Genomic DNA, 14482 nt, shown 5'->3' on the forward strand with positions numbered 1-14482 from the left:
TCAAAACCGTTGGCTCTCACTGTCACCTAGTCTTATCATTGGTAGGGAGACGGATGGTTGTGTTCCTAGGTCCCAGCCCTTGAAGGACTTGAGAGATCCCCATGCCGAGGTTATGCTTGCCTTCTCTCTCTCTGGCTAGCCCTTTGTTGGTGCCTTCATCTTCCTGGTGCCAACATACACTTTGCACCTCTTCCTCTCTCACAACGGATGGTGGCAGTGAGGGCAAAGGAATCTAACATTTGCCAGACATGGTGCTGGGCATGTTGTCTCATTAATCGCAACAGTCTCCCGTGGTAGGTGATGACAGCCTGTTTCATAGATGAAGGAAATGGAATTTCTCTTCCTCTTGGTCTAAACCCCTCCTCCTCGCTGAAGTCCAGGCATGCTAGCAGAGTTTTTTCTAACCTGGTGGTAGACTTGCTACCTGAATCTGCTAGCATATGTGATAGAAAAAAAACAAATTAAAGTCCTTTGACATCAGAGAGACCTGCCTGGAGATCTCACTGTTGTTTCTCCATTAGACCGGACCATGGCAAAGAACTGGGAGATGCTAGATCACATTCAAGTGCCATCTTGGTCACTGTTTGCAGTGTTAACATCGCTGTGGGTTAGGCGTCCAGCAGAATCTGTCTTTGGCTAAAATCTTCCCATGACTCATAGTTCGGTGAGGTCCTGGTATAGTTTGTCTCCAATAGGTTAAAGTCCACTAAATTTCATTAAGATTTAACTGTATAGTGAGGTACATATTAAATGCTTTATTATGTTTTAATTTTGAACTTAACCATCTACAAGAGGTTTTGGCAAAATGCCTTTTTTTCCCATTCATCTGTAACCATCACAGGGATTTCTTAAGTTGAATCTAGAATTTAAGTCATACATATATTTATTTAAAGAAAACCACAATTTTAGTGTTTGCATTTGTTTTTCATTTCTCTTCCCTACCTAGAAACGGTGGAAAGAGCTCTCTAAGGAAGACGTATGTCCTACTTTTGATCATTCACCAACCAAAATAATGACTGAAAAATACAATGGGAATAGGATAGGCCTAGAAGAAGAAAAACTGACAGGTGACAGATACACAGGACTATCCTCTAAAACGCCGGATACCATGGAGGAGAACAGCGAGAGGTAAGCTGATGGTAATAACATGCTTGAAAAGAGGAAACTTTTTTTATTTTAATAAATTCAGTGGATATGAACTAATATAGGCCTTTTGTTTATTGAATTACTGTAGCCCTTCATTCATTTATTACCTATGGGCATTTGAGTGGTACGTGATGACCTCCTTGATCTCAAAGAACTTCAGCCCTGTTAAGAAGCCAGTACTGATAGAAACCAGCTGGAAAATGGTTTTAACTCAATACTAACTTGACTCCTAAAGTTAATATAATTAGATGCTAAAACCTATAGTTTATAGAATATGAGTTGTACGAATACCTGCCATTTGTACAAGTATTAGTGTTCATACTTACGGTTGTAATGGAATTGATAACATGCCTTTAATGAAATGATAAAAATATGTAAATGAATATTTAAAAGTCACTCCATTATTGGAAAGGGAAAAGTCTTTTTAAAAAAAATTAAACAAAATGCCCTTTTATACTTATTGAGTTTTGACTCCATATGAATCTGTAAATAATTTCAGGTTTTAAATTAAACAGTTACATTTCTAAGGTTCTAATTATCTCTCACCCATTAGGAAGCTGGTATCCTGAGGTATGAGTGAAAGAGCTCATTCATTTCCCCTCTTCATCTGTCAGTGATGTACTCTCTCTCCTTTTTGTCAAGTAGCTTTATTGTGGAAAATTTCATGTTGTAGTTCTCTTTGTTACATTGGGGTGTTGGGGCACCATGAAAATTGTTGAGTTCTCCTATAAATTACAGTAGCTTCACTTCTGTATTTCACCAGTATAAAAATTATCTGAAATCTTATGAAAGGTAACATTACAGTAAATACATAGTATGTGTGTTATGTATTATACTGAAGGCTTTAGTAACTTAGCATTGTTACACCTTATTTATGGCTCTAGTGGTTTTAGGCTGAAGTTGCTTACTTATTCCTTCTTTCACTTTAAATATAATACTTTTAAGTCAAGAGTTCATATGGTTTTAAATTACCTTATCTTTATTGGTAATAAGATTCTCAGGTTCCTAATGTTGTTTTGGCTAGTACCATGTGCAGAATTAAATGGAACACAGGCGTGATGATTGAATCGGTACCCTTAGTATTTCAGAAGTGTTGATTTTTAATCTTTCCCAAAGAGGAAAACCACTCAGGAGTTATATAGAGTGATTGTGGAGGTGGTTTTATTGGGGGCAAGGAAGGTGGTGCATGCATGCGTATGTTATTTGCTCTTCCCACCCCCCAAGATAGAGCAGACCAGGTCAGGCTTGAAAACAGGCAGGGCCCAGTAGGAAAGTAAGGATTGTGAGCAGAGAAGACTAATTGAGGGGGCAAGGTTGTAGAAGAGTAAAAGGGCATAAAATAAAGATTGCCGTGAAAAATTATATTGTTCAATTCTAATAAATTTTAATACTGATCTTACAGCTTTGCATGAAGGAGGCTAATAAAATAAATCAAGATCTTATTGAAGGAATTTTCAGTTTCAAGGGAATAGAACACAATACTTTCTTTTCTTTCATTTTCATTATTAAATATCCTTCAAGTCAGTTTTTTCATATTGAAGGTCACATTCCTATAGTCATGAAATCAATTTAGTGAGTTATAAAAAAAAGCATTTTTTAAATAATAGAATACAATATAATAGAAATTGGAGTTCAAATTAGAGAATAAAATAGATCAGAGTGTCAGAGATAATTACTAAGTATTTTAACATCTTTGCATAATATAAATTCTATATATTGGCATATATATTGTATACATGTAAAAATGTATCTGTATGTGAGGCTACTATGTTGTGATGGTAAGCTATTTCTTGCTGTTGAAGTTTAAAAGCCAGTGTTCTCAATTATAGTGCAACCCATACACCCAAGTCACTGAGTGGAGAACAGTTTGGATAAATGAAAAGTCAGTTCGCTTGAATCCTTCTCCTGTGTGTTTGCATAGCGTGAAGTATGTTTGTCAAGACATGTATTGGTAGTAGCCTGTTGTGGGTGTCACTGTAAGGAATTCCATGTGGTCTTCTGTGGACAAGGGTCCACAGGAGTCATTCCCTGCCAATTTGTGGCTTTTGAATTATAGAATTGTGTAGACCAGGGCAGGTTATTACTTGGGCACAATTTCCCTAGGCCCAACTAAGCAAATAGTTTATTGCATCACAAATTGAGAATAGTTCTGGGGCATCTGAGTGGGTCAGTCGGTTAACTGTCCGACTTTGGCTCAGGTCATGATCTCACGGTTCGTGGGTTCGAGCCCCGCGTCGGGCTCTGTGCTGACAGCTCAAAGCCTGGAGCCTGTTTCAGATTCTGTGTCTCCCTCTCTCTCTGACCCTCCCCTGCTCATGTGCTCTCTCTCTCTCTCTCTCAGAAATAAATAAAACATTTAAAAAATTTAAAAAAAAAAAAGCAAATTGAGAATAGTTCTTCTCTGGAATTGCATTCTTTAAGTAATGGCATCTCTTGGTACTTGTTTTCATTCCATTACTAAAAGCATGTGTAGTACATTTTTGGAAAGCAAGAGCCTCTATTCCATTTTTCTACATGGGAAAAAAATTCTGTCTTCAACTCAACCGAAACCATAACCAGTTTCTCTAAATATCATGAAAATCCTCTTTAAAAAATCCTCTTGGGGCGCCTGGGTGGCTCAGTCAGTTAAGCATCCGACTTGCGGCTCAGGTCATGATTTCATGGTTCGTGGGTTCGAGCCCCACGTCAGGCTCTGACCCTCTTGGAATTCTCTCTCTGCCCCTCCCCGACTTGCTCTCTCCCTCTGTCTCAAAAAAAAAAAAAAAAAGATCCCCTTAAACTCTTATATAATACTTAAAGGACTAATTACATAATCCTATAATACTTGGTGAACTCATATTGGGGTGATATGGTAAATATGAACACTGGATAAAAATCATAATTATCTTCTGTATTGTAATGAAAGTTTTAAGTGAAATAATCTGTTAAAGATTCTATCTAAATTGCAGTCTGGTTGTTTGGCCTCAGTCTCCTAGCAGAAGCAAATACATGTATTCTTTTACATATTTTATATATGTTTCACCTGCACTTGAATACAATTTAATTTCTTTTCACTGGCAGGTACACACATATTTGTTAATAATGAATTTTAAATTCAGAGTGAATTCTGGGTAATAATTTTTGCAAGTCATTACAGTAGAGTTCATAGGTATATGGCAGGTAAATGATAGGTATATGATAGGTAAAGTGAGGAAGACATTAAAATCCGAAAAGTACACAGAGATAAGCAAAATAGAGCCCCAAGTTGCAAATATATTTAGGGGGTAAAACAAGATCCCAAATTAGCAACATGACTTATTTACTATAAATTAAATGCTGTGAGGTAAGAATAGAGGGGCTCTAGGGATTGAATGGAGGGAGAAATGGAAAAACAGAATTGAAATTAGAACATTGTTAAAATAATCTAATATATAGTCTGTATTCAAATTTCTCTAGTTGTCTAAAAGACCCACCCTATAGCTTTTAAAAAAAATAACTTTATTGAACATACAGTTCAGTGGATTTAGTACATTGACAGAGTTGTGAAGCCATCACTATAATCTAATTTTGGAATATTTTCATGATCCCAGTCTCTGTAGCTATTTAAAGACACAATTTGAGATCTAATCAAGGATCATGCATTGTATTTGATTGATCTTTAGTCTCCTTTAATCTGCAACTGTCCACTGCCACTTTTCTGCCTTTCCTTGCTTGACCTTGACAGTTTTGCACCTGCTATACCAGTTGCCTTCTAGAACACCCCACAATCTGGATTCCTTTGCTTGTTTCTCATTATTAGATTCAGGTTAAACATTTTGGGTAGGGAAAAAAAAGTTGGCTCTTAATGTAGTAGACTGACAAGGCATCCAAAATTTTTAATCAAGATCTACAACCAGAGAGTTGTACTTAAGAAAAATTACTATGGTGATAATGTGTAATTCAGAGGCAAGGAAACTGGTTAGGTTTTTGCTGTATTATAGGAAATAAGTGAAAAGGAGATGGATTTTGTGAAAAATTTTTAAAGGGAAGATATAGTAATGTACATATTGCCATTGGCCATTCTTCTTTACAGTGTCCTAGGACTATGTGACCTGGGAGTCAGAGAGCTTCCAGTGGAACATTCTGTATTGAATAGAAAGATGGAAGCTAGAAATAAGAGTGGACAAACAGAGAAATAGACATCCCATGGTAGCATCTTCATGGAAGTATGAAGTAGATAGCTTTTATGAGTGGCCTTTGTGGAAAATCACATGGAAACAACAAAAGTGGCTTGGATGCCAGGGACTCTTCTCCCTCACCTCTTCCGGCTGCTTAGCAAGAAAGCAAGCTGATGGCCTCCAGCTCACATTTCAACAAAAGAAAGCCCCGTACTTATTTTCAGGTCCTACTAAAAGCATTTATTAATAGAAAATTGTACCAGAAATTGCTGAATTATTAGAGTACATCTCTGGACCACTTAGAATATTGAAAATCCTCCCCTTTTTTTCATTCCAGTGTTTTAATGTAAAGTTTTAAAATGTGGGGCTTGGGAGGTGGGTATTTGGGCTCAGGTCCTCTGCATTAGAGTAATTATGTCCTACCATACACCTCCTTTTATTTGTTTTTATTTATTCCTAGTGTTCTACGGAAACGTATTCGAGAGGACAGAAAAGCTAACACGGCTCAGAAGGTGCAGCAGATGAAACAGAGGCTAAATGAGACTGAACGAAAAAGGAAAAGGTGGTTATATTGGCAACCTATTCTCACTAAGATGGGGTTTGTGTCAGTCATTTTGGTAGGCGCTTTCGTTGGCTGGACACTGTTGTTGCAGCAGAATGTCCTATAAATAACAACTCTGCCCTGCAAGCCCCCACACTCGTAGCTAACAGTGGTGCGTTAGTCACAAGGGTTTGTCTGTTAGCAAATCCTCACGCCCCAGAAACGGTGCGGTAGAATAGACACCAACCAGATAAGCGATATATTCAGTCCCCAGCCCAACATCTCAGGACACTGTCCCCAAACTGTAAACAGCTATCCGAAATAAAGACTTGAATGCTTATTGAAAACTGGTACATTTTGCAACTGTATTCGTACATGTTCAGCATAATATTTCACCTGGCCAGATTGAGAAATCCTCAAAACAAGGATTTGTTTTTGGAGGCTATCTGGATTTTAACCTGCACTTGATAACAAGCAATAAATATTGTGGTTTTATCTACATTATTACTGGAAAGAAAATGACCTTTAAATAATGCGTGTAATGTATAATGTACTGTTGACATGGGCATCAACGTTTTATATTCTTAACCATTTCAGGGTAAATATATTTTATAAGTATTTAATCTTTTGTAGTTAAATGTACTTTTTAAAAGCTCAATATGCAAAATCTGTTACCATAAAAAAAATAAATTGTATGTTGATTCAATTGTACTGGATACATTTTCCTAAAGAGAAGTTTGATATGAGCAGTTAGAACTACTCTGAATAAGCACTTTTTACTCTATATTTGCATTTCTTTTATGTTTCACAGTTTTCCCAAATTTAGAAAGAGAAAGAAACAAAAATTTTCCTTAAAAATATCTTTGAAGGAAAATTCTCCTTACTGGCATAGTCAGGTAACATTTTGGTCTCAAGACTTTGTAAAGAAATTGGTTACTGTAAAGCCCATGATGGTACTGTTTATTTTTCGTGAACATTTCAATGTAATTACCCTAATTTATAATTGGGGTAAACCATGATTTAGGAAATAAAAAGAAGGAGCAGCATTTTATTATCCACAATTTCAGTTTACTATACTGAAGTTTTGAAGTAAAAAATTTTCAGGTTCTTTCTACTTCAATAAATAGTATGATGATGTACAAACCTGACCTTGTCCCTTTAACTTCTTAATGGGTATTTTTAAAGCATATTGTCTGATGAATTTAACTGCTCATTTGAGTGCTAGCCTTCTTCATATCCCAACATTCCATTCAGCGTTTCACTTGTTTAACTTAAACTTTAAATAGTTGTTATAAATTTAATTGCTGACATAATAAAATCACATTATTTCACTGGTTTCAAACTACGCTCATTGGATTTCTGAGGGGTCTCCCAGAGGTGGTTGGAAGGACTCCAAGCTACCAGCCTTTATTTTCAACCAGAACATGTCTGCTTTATCTATTTTATATACTATATAAGATCACTGCATGAGGTTTAATTATTTTAAGGGGACAGTTAAAATCCTAAAAACAGTTTGAAAACCATTGGTATAGATAGGTATTTTGAACTGATTTTAGCAGCCTTCTTGAATGTGTTAAATTGTGCTGAAAGTCTGAAAGCAGGATGTAGGTGGTACTACATATTAAATAAGATTTGCGTAACTTGTGCCTGTGTCCTAATTCAGTATTACTGTGTCCTGTAACCTTTAAATGGAGAGGAGGTAAGAGGGACATTTTTTTGTTTTAAATGTCTGTCTGCATTAAACCTGTGTTCAGGTACTGGGACCCGTCATTATTGGTTTAAAACCTTTCTCATTTGCCTTGGTTTATGTTTGCTAAAATGCAGTATATTACTCTGCAAGTAAAATACGGTTAGATCGTACTGAATTTCCAATTGAAAGTAGCCTTGCCTTAAACAAAAAAGGTAAAGACTTCTTACAAAAAAAAAATACTGATAATGATGCCCCTTTGCAGGGTAAATGTGCTTCCCTGGAATCAGGATTTTAGCTTTGCTTTTTGTCTGCTTTCTTTCCTTCTGAGTGGTGTTTGTTGTAATCTATCTGAACAATCATATTCAGTGTAGTAAACATTTGTCGATGAACTTCTGCAGGGGTTAGTCATCTTTCTCCTTTCAAGTAGATCCTGAAGGATAGTGTGTTGAGTTTTTACCAGTAATAATAATTTTGGTGGGTTCCATGTACTAATTATTAAAATTACATGGCAATGTGCTGTGGTACTCAGGGTCATCATCCTGGCCCCTTTATTGAAAGAGGCATGGTTGTCAGAGGGAAGGATACAGACTGGGCTCCTGCCTTCTTGGGTAATAGCCAGGTGACAAAGTTAGCAATCCGTGGTAGGTTCTACATTTTACAAAATTTGTCCTTAGGTCTTCCTAATATTTTCTAATTATAACAGATTTTAAAAGTCAGTTCTGTAGTTTGATTTTAATGGGGTAGTAGTATTTTTGGAATAGGTTAAGGAAGAAAGAAAGATTTTTTAAAATAAGCCAGAGGCTGTATCGTTTTTAAGAAAGGTATTTACATTAATAGATAGTGCATTTGTGTTCATCTCTGTCCCTGCCGATAAAAACAACAGTCTTTGATTTAATGCCGTCTTCTCTGGTTATACCAGCTGGTCACGTATTTGTTTCCAAGTGTGGCTACGTATTTTATGCTGGCCTATTAGCAGTTTTTATCTATGCTTGCATATATATAACATGTAAAAATACAATTCTCCATTTTTAGTTTATCCATATATAAAAATAATGCCTTTTCCTGAATTCTTGGAGGATTAAAAACAGTAACATGTAAAAGTGTATAGAGAACTTCAGAACAATATAAAGATAATTCCTCATGTTTAGGATATATTTTATATATGTGTTCTGTCGTTTTCCTCTTCTACCTTCAAATTAATGCTGACTCTGCATTGATACATTTCTACCAAAATGGATGGACAAAAAAGAGAAAGGAAGTAAAAAAGCGTTGATTTTTTTTGTAAATAGCTCTGCTTTAACAGGTATGTTATGAGAAGGAATTACAACTCCTGAGTTAGTTTTATGTACACTGTGCTTTTGTCCCTTTCATATTAAATAAACTAGAATTGATGGAATGAATCAAAAAATATGTATCGGTTTAAAAAGTAGCTTATGATACAGAGTGATCCTCCACTCTTTATAGCAAGTCCTTCTTTGTTTTCAGTGTCAATTCAGAGTGTTGGTTGCTACCATTTATTGATCATTTTCTATGTACCAGGCACTGTGCTAATAAACACTTTCATAGATTATCCTATTAAATCCTTACAACACGCTTTTGAAGTAGGTGTTATTATTAAGCCACAATCAGCCTGAGACTTAACATTGCTACATTCTTTTATGCTGCAATCATTGAAAAGGCTTTGTAGTATATTTTAGAATTCGATCATTCTCAAAGAAAGACTTAACTTCTACAAGTCATTCCCCTCTTAGAAAAATATCTTTGACTAGATTCTATGTAAATTGACACAGGCCAGAACCTGATTATATTAGAAATATTATCATTAACCTTTGTATATTCTATTTCAACAAGTATCTACATCCCCAGGGTGCCTGCCTGGCTATTGTACAGATTTTAAAATCTAGTCTGCCTTGGTTTTTACTTTCAGACACAAAACTTACCGAGGTTTTTCTTAATGTAGTCTGTTATAAGCCTTATGCCATTACGTGTGTCATCAGAAGTCTAGGAATCACCCCTTCTGTAAACATCAATCTATATTTTTGTCCAGCAGTCCACGTGGGTTTGGCAGGGGAGTGGGGAATAAGGAGTAAAGGTGTTGCACCCAAGTGGTGAGGGGAGCCGAGGTCAGACCTTGGTGCAGTGATCTAGGCTGAAATTAAGTGCGGAAACGTCTGATCTGTGTTCTCCTTTCTACATCAATAGCTAGTAATAAAGTCTCTCTTACTTTAAGAAACCTTTAATTTGGCCTTGACTATTTAGAGGATAGGGGCTCAAAATCTTATGAATAATATTTTGAAGGTAATACTCTTCCACATAACCAAACTAATTTCTCCTGACTTAATATGCAGGTCTTGGTCATTCCCTGAATGACTTATTCTGGAGTCTACCTGTTTCTTTCATCTTTTTGCCTCGTACATTTATTTGGATTGGATTCCATTTTTTTTCTTGTACTTATCTTCAAAGCACTATTTATTTATTTATTTTTTAAAATGTTTTTATTTATTTCTAGGAGAGAGAGAGAAACAGCGTGAGTAGGGGAGGGTCAGAGAGAGAGGGAGTCACAGACTCTGAAACAGGCTCCAGGCTCTGAGCTGGCAGTCAGCACAGATCCCGACGCGGGGCTCGAACCCACGAACCGCGAGATCATGACCTAAGTGAAAGTCGGACGCTTAACCGACTAAGCCACCCAGGCGCCCCATCAAAGCACTAGTCCAGATACTGCATGCGTTAGGCTATTTCCATGTCCTCGCCAGCGATAGCCATTTCGTTGTTCATCCAGACTTGAGAATTTAGGCTTTTAATTTGGGAATTTTAAGCTACTCACTTCCTTGGGTGGTGTTCTAAAGAACAGACTTATAGGAAAATGGTATTAGTTTGACGATCTCATTTTTCCCTCATTAACAGGAATTTTCTCATTATTTACCACATTCAGATGTGGTACTGAACTCCAACAATAGCAGTTCTGCACAATTGCTTTTCCTCAACATTCTTCAGGAAATAGCTACTAAATTTTGGAAACTTCTTCGGGGAAAATGTTTTCCTCACTGTCATTTATTCCATCACAGAGCATTGCCAAGTGGTAGCAGTGAATCAGATGAGAAGCTTTTACTTGATTTGAAAGGCTTCATCTTTATCAGTAACAACCTGACAGTGAAAAAATTTTAAAGAGCTCTGACCATCTCTGGGTAGTCCACAGGGAGAATGAGAAGTTCAGTCTTTTGAACTCTTTCTATTTTAGTTTCATAATGTAGAAAGGAACATGGGAATTACAGGGTATATTGGCCGTATTATGGTCTACTTATATTGTGGCTTTTCATTAAAGAGTGTATTATATATACACTATGCATATATATACTATATATATATACACACACACTATATATAGTACCTGTTGCATAAACAGTGTTATTATATATAGTGTATATTACATAGTATATACAGTATATAAGAATTGCATGGAAGGTTTTTTTTTTATAGAGACCATTTTTAAAGAATATCATCAATTCTTTATTGTTGCTCTAAGTCGACAAGATTTTGTAGACACGATGGTGTTGGTATTTTAAATTACTGCTATTAAAAAACTGAAGTTAATTTGAGTTTGGTGAATTCGGGAAAGGGAAATTAGATACGTTTGTTTCCTCTATAAGGCGATGCTTTCTTTGCTCACCTTACAGAAGGTTTTGTGATTCTTTTCAGTAAAAAGTAGTGTGAATATGTGGTAGCAGAAAATACTTCAAATGCAGCTTGACTTTCTGTTACTTCAGGTGTGGAGCCAGCTTGGGAAGATTATGCTCTGTCTGTAAACCTGGCCCCATTCCACAATGAGAGTAAGCAGTGTGCGCAGGTGCTTTCTCCAAAGACAGCTTGCAGCATGCATGGCTAACTCTACTCAATTTGTCTGAACCCATTTTACCTTTGACTTGTTAAACAAATCAACAAAAGAGGATTCAAATGAACATATTTTTTTCCTAAGTTAAAGCTCATATGTCTTCTCAGTCCTGCAGATAAACACATTCTTTTAAAATAGTTAAAATAGTTAACACTGCCTATGATTTCATCTTAATTTTCTTATCCCCCAGAATAATATTTACAAAGAAAAAATGAATTTTTAAAAACCCTGTCCAGTTCTTTTAGTTGTTGTAAGTAATGGTTTATCATTGGCAAGTGAATCTGTAACACTGTGCTGGGGAAGATGGCATGGTATGTCAGACACCTACGGTTCTGCCATTCAGCTTAACTGCATAAACTAAATTGAACCTGCTTAACACCTCTTCTACACACATTACCCTATTTTAAGATAAGAAAACCAAGTCAGAGGACGATAAGTAACCTGCCTGTAGTTGCGCAGCTACTACCTGACAGCTGAAGTTCAGACTCCTGTCTGATGGAATTCCAGTAGCTCCAACATCACTCTGCTTCCTTTATGACATATGGACTCTGTCTTTTATGGAATATTCAAATACTTAAGTGGGAAAAATTAGACAACCATTTTACTTGTTAAAAACCAAAGTAACACTCTTCTTGTTTTTTAAGTGAAACAAATCAAAAGTTTTTCTCTTCAAAAAATTTTGCGAAAACAGTTTGAACTGCCACTGAACCAGAGAAAAACTGGCACATCAGAATATTCTCTAAACCAAACCATGATTTCATTCGCTGTGATTGAGTGGATTAAATTGCTTTGTTTTGATGAGCTGATTTTCCCAATGCGTGGGAAAGAAATACATTTTTTACATCAGTCAGAGGCAGTAAGAAGTACCTTTCCTTACTCCGTCCGCTTTGGTTGAGGGTTCAGCAGAGCCCAGCAGCAAGCATCCGCAGTAGATTTTGTGACTCATAGACACCTAATGAGAATGTTTCTTGGAGATTTGACATTTCTCTGTGCTGGACAATGAGAGAAATGAGGTATTCAGAACACCAGGTGCTTGGTATTGTTATTCTTCAGTAGGAAGAGTCAGTCATCAGGAAGAAGCCCAGTTTTGTAGTATTTGAAGGTTTTTGATTAAATGTTATGGGAGACTGTGTGGGTGTGGTTTATATTCCTATTTATACATGTGGAGACACAATAACAACAAGTATTTATTTAGATTTGGGGTGTGTGTGTGTGTGTGTGTGTGTGTTAGCGAAGGAAGTCCAAAGAAGAATAGAAATACCGTTTACCTCCAAAGTTCAGTTACATGTAAATATTGTGAAATACCATCAAAAACTGCCCTTAAAGTAGTTATTTCATCTGTCTGTTGCTTGTTTAAATTCTCATTAATCTTTACTTTTTGACATTAAAATACAATATGTCAATTATTTTATGTCTGTGTTTTCTTTTATATTGATAGAAACCTAAATCATGTCACTTCGGTTCTTTATTGCTATAATCATTAGTGCTATCCTTCAGGACAAAAAAGCATGCTGCTAACAGTCCGTCACTTAAAGATATAAGCCAACTTTGTGTTCAAACATTACGTTCATAGTATTTTTAGCAGTATGATACAGTGGAGGTCCAAATTGGATTAGACTTTTGCATTGAATTCCAAAGTATTGGTAAGTCTAGCACATACCATATAAATCTTGCTAAACTGTTGTGGGTACATTTTTTTTTTAACCTGTCTGTCTGTCAGTATCTCACATGGAGGTCATTTCTTGAGTAATACAGGATGACCTGAGAAATACATAGTTAGTAATTCTTGCAAAAGCCTGTATGAGTTACGGTGCTTTAACATGAGTCTACCTCAACACCACCAATTCTGTTTGAAAATCGAGCACATAAGCAGATTTACAAAGACAACAGTGAAGCACTTAGTGTGGTTGAATGTGATATGTTGGAATGTTTTTTAGTTGCCTTTTTAGTTCATTGTTAGTCCTTTTATGTTTGTGTGTATCTTTGTACGTCTGTGTGTTTGGTAAATATGAATTGAATAGATGACTTCTTATTTTATGTTTTAGGCCAAGATTGACAGACACCTAAATATTCATGACTTGAGAATATTCTGCAGCTATAAATTTTGAACCATTGATGTGCAAAGCAAGACCTGAAGCCCACTCCGGAAACTAAAGTGAGGCTTGATAAACCTGTAGATTGCCTCACATTTGTCTGTTTACAAAGTAAACTTTACATCCAGGGAAAGAAGAGCACCACCAGCAGAAGACTTTGCAGAACTCTCTAATTTGATGTATTGTTAAGTTTTTTTAATGTGTGTATGAAATGTAGAAAGATGTAAAAGAAATAAATTAGGAGAGACTACTTTGTATTGTACTGCCATTCCTACTGTATTTTTATACTTTTTGGCAGCATTAAATATTTTTATTAAATAGAGTATGTTGGTTTGTGTGCCTTATCTTAGGACAGCACTGCTTTAGATAATGAATGTTTCCTGAAGGGTTCACTCTTCACTTTTTATAACTCACAGTTGATATTTAAATTGAAATTCATTCAAAACGTCGGTCACTTGCTTTTACAGACTTTCTTTAGTTACCTCTTAAAGAGTCTTCCTGTCAGGATAGGTTAGATGAAAGCACAGAAGAAAAGTTATAATACTCCTTTTGTTACTTAGGAAAGTATTAACATGGATTATGGTATTAAATTATTTTCAGCTAAGTATAGCAGTTCAATGCAATTTTAAAAATCACAGCGTTACTCTTGTGTTGGATGTTTGTTGCGCTTTCCTCAAACATTTCCTGTTATAAAAAGACCAATGGTCCCCTCCTGAGTGAGGCTTTTGGCTTCTTTACCATCGAATTTCCCAACCAACTGATGTGTTTGGGCTGTGTATCCACTCAGTTGTCAGGTTACTGGCAGTATTCTTCTTGTCTCAACACACGCAAGCCTCTGTCATGTGAGCATCACCTTAACAGTATAACAAACTCATAATTGGTTTTGTTTTGCCAACTGTGGAACTTTTATAATACTGTTTATTGAATACATCTGTTTCATCTTTTTAAAATGTAATGACTCTCCTTATGTTCATTTTGCCTTGCTTT

General features: G+C 36.0%; 1 protein-coding gene across 1 annotated transcript in view; it reads left to right on the forward strand.

The window, feature by feature from the left end:
• The window catches only part of PTPN2 (protein tyrosine phosphatase non-receptor type 2), a 90816-nt gene extending 76999 nt beyond the window's left edge, over nucleotides 1–13817 (forward strand). Inside the window, exons 9-11 of the mRNA XM_077778260.1 lie at nucleotides 947–1128; nucleotides 5743–5844; nucleotides 13448–13817. Coding sequence (XP_077634386.1) covers nucleotides 947–1128; nucleotides 5743–5844; nucleotides 13448–13469 — 306 coding nt within the window. The 3' untranslated portion in view covers nucleotides 13470–13817. The remainder of the gene's footprint in view (nucleotides 1–946; nucleotides 1129–5742; nucleotides 5845–13447) is intronic.
• Nucleotides 13818–14482: the final 665 nt, after the last annotated feature.

Source organism: Crocuta crocuta, unplaced genomic scaffold (assembly GCF_008692635.1).
Source record: "Crocuta crocuta isolate KB4526 unplaced genomic scaffold, BGI_CrCroc_1.0 scaffold26, whole genome shotgun sequence".
In the NCBI taxonomy this organism is placed as follows: Eukaryota; Metazoa; Chordata; class Mammalia; order Carnivora; family Hyaenidae; genus Crocuta; species Crocuta crocuta.